General features: G+C 35.4%; 1 protein-coding gene and 1 long non-coding RNA gene across 2 annotated transcripts; both read left to right on the plus strand.

The window, feature by feature from the left end:
- Window positions 1–317: 317 nt before the first annotated feature.
- LOC127130918 (WAT1-related protein At1g68170) lies at window positions 318–2852 on the plus strand (the record flags this gene model as incomplete). The annotated part of the gene is made up of 7 exons (XM_051059873.1): window positions 318–1218; window positions 1305–1367; window positions 1461–1577; window positions 1870–2116; window positions 2209–2367; window positions 2494–2645; window positions 2744–2852. Coding segments are annotated over exons 1-7 (945 nt in total), but the record flags the coding sequence as incomplete, so codon positions are not given.
- A 1-nt stretch (window position 2853) lies between these two features.
- LOC127127140 (uncharacterized) lies at window positions 2854–3657 on the plus strand. The gene is made up of 3 exons (XR_007805245.1): window positions 2854–2942; window positions 3026–3239; window positions 3559–3657. It is a non-coding gene; the product is annotated as an uncharacterized LOC127127140 (long non-coding RNA).
- Window positions 3658–4231: the final 574 nt, after the last annotated feature.

The raw sequence follows: 4231 nt of genomic DNA on the forward strand, positions 1-4231 counted from the left end.
ACCTAAGACCAATACCTCACTGTGCCGGAAATTGCCTATGGTGGTGGCGGAGGTCCAAATGCCTCCATACATATATCAATTTGTTTATCTTGACACCCTCTCTCACAATCTAACAACGATTTCCTCTAATTCCTACACAAGGTTCTGAATCGAGCCAACAAATCTATAAACCCTAAGAGACAAAATCCAAAATTAAATGATGCTGAGGAGTTGAACGGAGCTCAACCCCTAGGGGTTTGACTCCCTTATGAAGATGCTACATGGAAGCAACGAGTTTAAGAAAGAAAATAAATTGCAAAGGATTAATTAACCTACAAGAGCGACTTGGTGATGTTGCAAGCGAAGGTGACGCAAATGATTCAAGAAAATATAGAAGATCTTCAATCCAGTAACCACTTCGACTCTCAAGTTCTTTTAGGTTTCTGATTTCTTCTTTCTCTTCTTCTACCCTTAGTCTGTAGGAGCTTTTGCAAATGCTTTGTGTTGTCCTTGTTGTTCTGAACACGTAAGAGTGAGTGTGGATATGTTAAAGAGGAGAGAGAACTCATAGAGAATTGAGAATTCAGAGAGAATGATTTTCAGTGATTTTTTGTGAAAGGAATCATTTTTTTCAATTGAAGAGTGAATTGGGAATATATATACAGGATAATCCCTAACTTATTCGGGCAGACTTCGGAAATGGTAGTTGAAGGTTTGAGCATCGTTTATGTTAATGGTTCACATGAATGAAGTTGTTAGGACTATTAAATATGTTAACTCTATATTAGGGTTCTGCTACAATTAGTTGGAGCTTAAATTGGAGTGAGTTCAGTTGGTGTAGTTAGTTGGTGAAGTAGAACTCAATGGATGAAAAAGGTCTGTTAGGAGTTAGTGTTTGAGATGTTAGAAAAAATTTATGATATGTTGGTGTGAGTGGGTTACTTAGGCGCTAGCACTGTCAGTAGGGTAATTAGATTGTTGGAAGGTTAGTTTGATAGATTGAATGGTTAGAAGAAAGTTAGGATGTGTTGATTTGGTGAATGGAAATGTAAATTGCAGGTTATATGCCTTTTGAGTTGAATGTTATGGAGTTGCAATGCAAACTAGATTGCTTGAATCATAGCAGCAGAGCACCTACATAATGGTAGCAAATGATGGATCAAGCTTAAGTGTTCTCATTGTTTATAGATTTGTATTTTCTACTGCTTTCACTGTGCCATTTGTTTTCTTCTTTGAAAGGTATATATATTTCTCTTATATAAATAAAATATGTTTTGGTCTCTATAAAAAAATAATGTTTAATTATTTTTGGCATGTTTTCTCAGGAAAAGTGTGCAAAATTTGACTGGAAAGGTGTTATTCCAAGCTTTTCTTTGTGGATTATTTGGGTAAAATTTTCTATTAGATTAAGTATATGAGTATGATTTTAATAGAGTAATTTAAGCAAGGATTAAGTGTGATGAAAATTTAAAAAATTTCAGGGGATCATTACAACAAAACTTGTATATTAAATCTTTGGCTTTGGTATCTGCAACATATACTATAACCATGTTAAACCTCATTCCTGCCATTACCTATGTCCTGGCTGTTTCTCTAAGGTACGTAACACTATTAATCTTTGGCCTTTAGTCTCAAATTTTTGGAGGTCATATCGTACGTTATTCGCAGTTTAAATATGGCAAAACTAATAAAGGCTTTATTTTGCCGCAATTTAATTGTAACAAAATATTTTATGAGGTCTTACTTGACGTTAGCTTAACTGAGATAAATTTTAGGCTATATATGGAAGTCTGTCTTGCACGCCCTTAAAGACGGTCCTGAGAATTTCTCATGTTTTTTTAAGCGATTTTGGATTAAGCTGTGAAAATGTGTTTTGATTGATTTTTGAAGAATGGAGAAGCCAAATCTTGGAACACCGGCTGGGAAAGCGAAGTTGATGGGAACATTAAGTGGAATTGGTGGTGCAATGATCCTAACTTTATATGAAGGCAAAAGATTATTTAACTTATCATTGCACATTGACTTGCTGCAAAATGCTACATCAACAACACATCATTCCCCTGCTGGTTCTCATGTTTGGGGACTCATGCTAGCTTTAGGCACTGCTCTCAGTTTCTCATTATGGTTTATAACACAGGTAGTTACAATTTCTAACTTAAATTTTACTATACAAAAATGTTGAAAACACTGTTTTCTTGTTTATAACATTATGAATATGGATAAACGCAGTCGAAGATGAGTCAGAATTTTCCGTGGCATTATTCAATTGCGGCGTTAACCTCTATAATGGGTGCAATTCAATCTTTTATATATGCTATTTGTACTGAGAGAGATTGGAGCCAGTGGAAGCTTGATTGGAATTTGAGACTTTTGACAGCAGCTTCTGCGGTACGAAAATTCATACCATATCATACATTAGTACTTGTTTGGTATGACAGTAGATTTAACAGAATCATAGTGTTTCTGATAAATTCACCGTGAAACTTATGTGATATTAATTGGTTTGTTTTGTAGGGTATATTGGCCTCTGGAGTGTGTTTTGTTCTGTTGGCTTGGTGTGTGGGCATGAAAGGACCCTTGTATGTGTCTGCTTTTAACCCTCTAATGCTTGTTCTTGTGGCCTTCATTTCTTCGTTCGTATTGAACGAGTACATTACAGTCGGAAGGTAAATTAAGCAATCGGGTTTCAGAAACATATTCATTGCAGTAAACATGTGACAGTCGGTTACTGATTCGACCGTTTGTTATAAATCATACTGTGCAGTCTAATAGGAGCCGCGTTGATTGTTTGCGGATATTACATGTTATTATGGGGTAAGAGCAAAGAAGCGAGAAAAATGGATAATATGAATGTAATAGCTTCTGAAAATGTATATTGGATCCCTGATACCCCTGATAGCATTCCTGCAAACGCGTCACACCGTGTCGGCGTTGGTGCTTTTGTTGTCAATAACAAGAGAGAGGTGATCTTTCACACATCATTCTGTGGTTATTATACTGTTTCTTGTTTGTAATACTGTTTGAATGGTTTTGTTTCATTTGATAGGTGCTTGTGGTTCAGGAAACCAGTGGTAGATTTGGAGGCACAGGTGTATGGAAGATGCCTACAGGAGCTGTGAATGAAGTATACGTCGAAATGATTATTGATCAAATTATGAAAATGGAAATTCAATCTTTTGAGTTTTGACATGTTTTAATTCTATTTGCAGGGTGAAGATATTTGTGATGCTGTAATTAGAGAAGTGAAGGAAGAGACAGGGGTAAGCAAACACAAAATATAGTACAGATTCGTTTTTCTTTGTCACCGACCGTTTTATTAATATATTTAACTAAACATTCTTCAAAATTTATATTACAACATTGTATACTCTACCGTATTCATATTCTATGGCCTTTATAACAGTCTTTAACACTTCTTTTATTAATATATTTAACTATGTTTAGTTTGAAAACTGAGTTTGTAAAAACTGAGTTCATAAGGTACATTGTTGCCGTACATAAGGTAAATACTAGTAAACTGCATTGTTGGCATGTTTCATTCATTGCACTTACCTTTTTGTATGTCATTCTTGGACATAGGTTGAAACAAAGGCACATATGGTACTTGTTGCATTCTCAAGTTCGTTAAACAGTCAGGACAGCTGCTCCTTTGCAGGAACTGGCATCCAAACATGTGATGGCAGCAATGGTGGAGATAATTTGTCAGCATCAAGCCTCTGAAGCATCTGACATACCTTATAATCCCAAAGCTGTTAGAAAACACTGATGACTAATACTAGGTCACAAGGCATGGAAAATGGTGCTGCTGTCACTTCCAACTTGACAGGAACACAGCAGGATGTAGATCTATCACACTTCCTTCTAATTGAGAAGAGTTCCCGGCATGCTGAATTGCAATGTAAGTTACCCTATTTTGTACATACTGTTCCAATATTATTTCTAGCGTCTGTATATTTCATACAATCTCCTCTTTCAATCTTCACATTTGAAACTACGTCGGATATGGGGTTAACTGTTGTTAAAGCCTAGTTTTGATGTTGAGATAAGCTTGAAGTGAAAGAAAGATAGAAATGGAATCAAATCAAATGAATAGCAATCTTGGTTTACCTTTACTCAACAATTGTTCTCCTAGGTTACTGCTGTATTGAATTCCTTTCTTTTTCCTCCTTTTGTTTTAGTGCTATTTACATTTTTAATTGAATTCTAAAATCTAAAACTGCAAATTTTACTGAAATGACGAGAAAACAAAATG

The sequence above is a fragment of the Lathyrus oleraceus genome, chromosome 3 (assembly GCF_024323335.1).
Source record: "Lathyrus oleraceus cultivar Zhongwan6 chromosome 3, CAAS_Psat_ZW6_1.0, whole genome shotgun sequence".
NCBI lineage: Eukaryota > Viridiplantae > Streptophyta > Magnoliopsida > Fabales > Fabaceae > Lathyrus > Lathyrus oleraceus.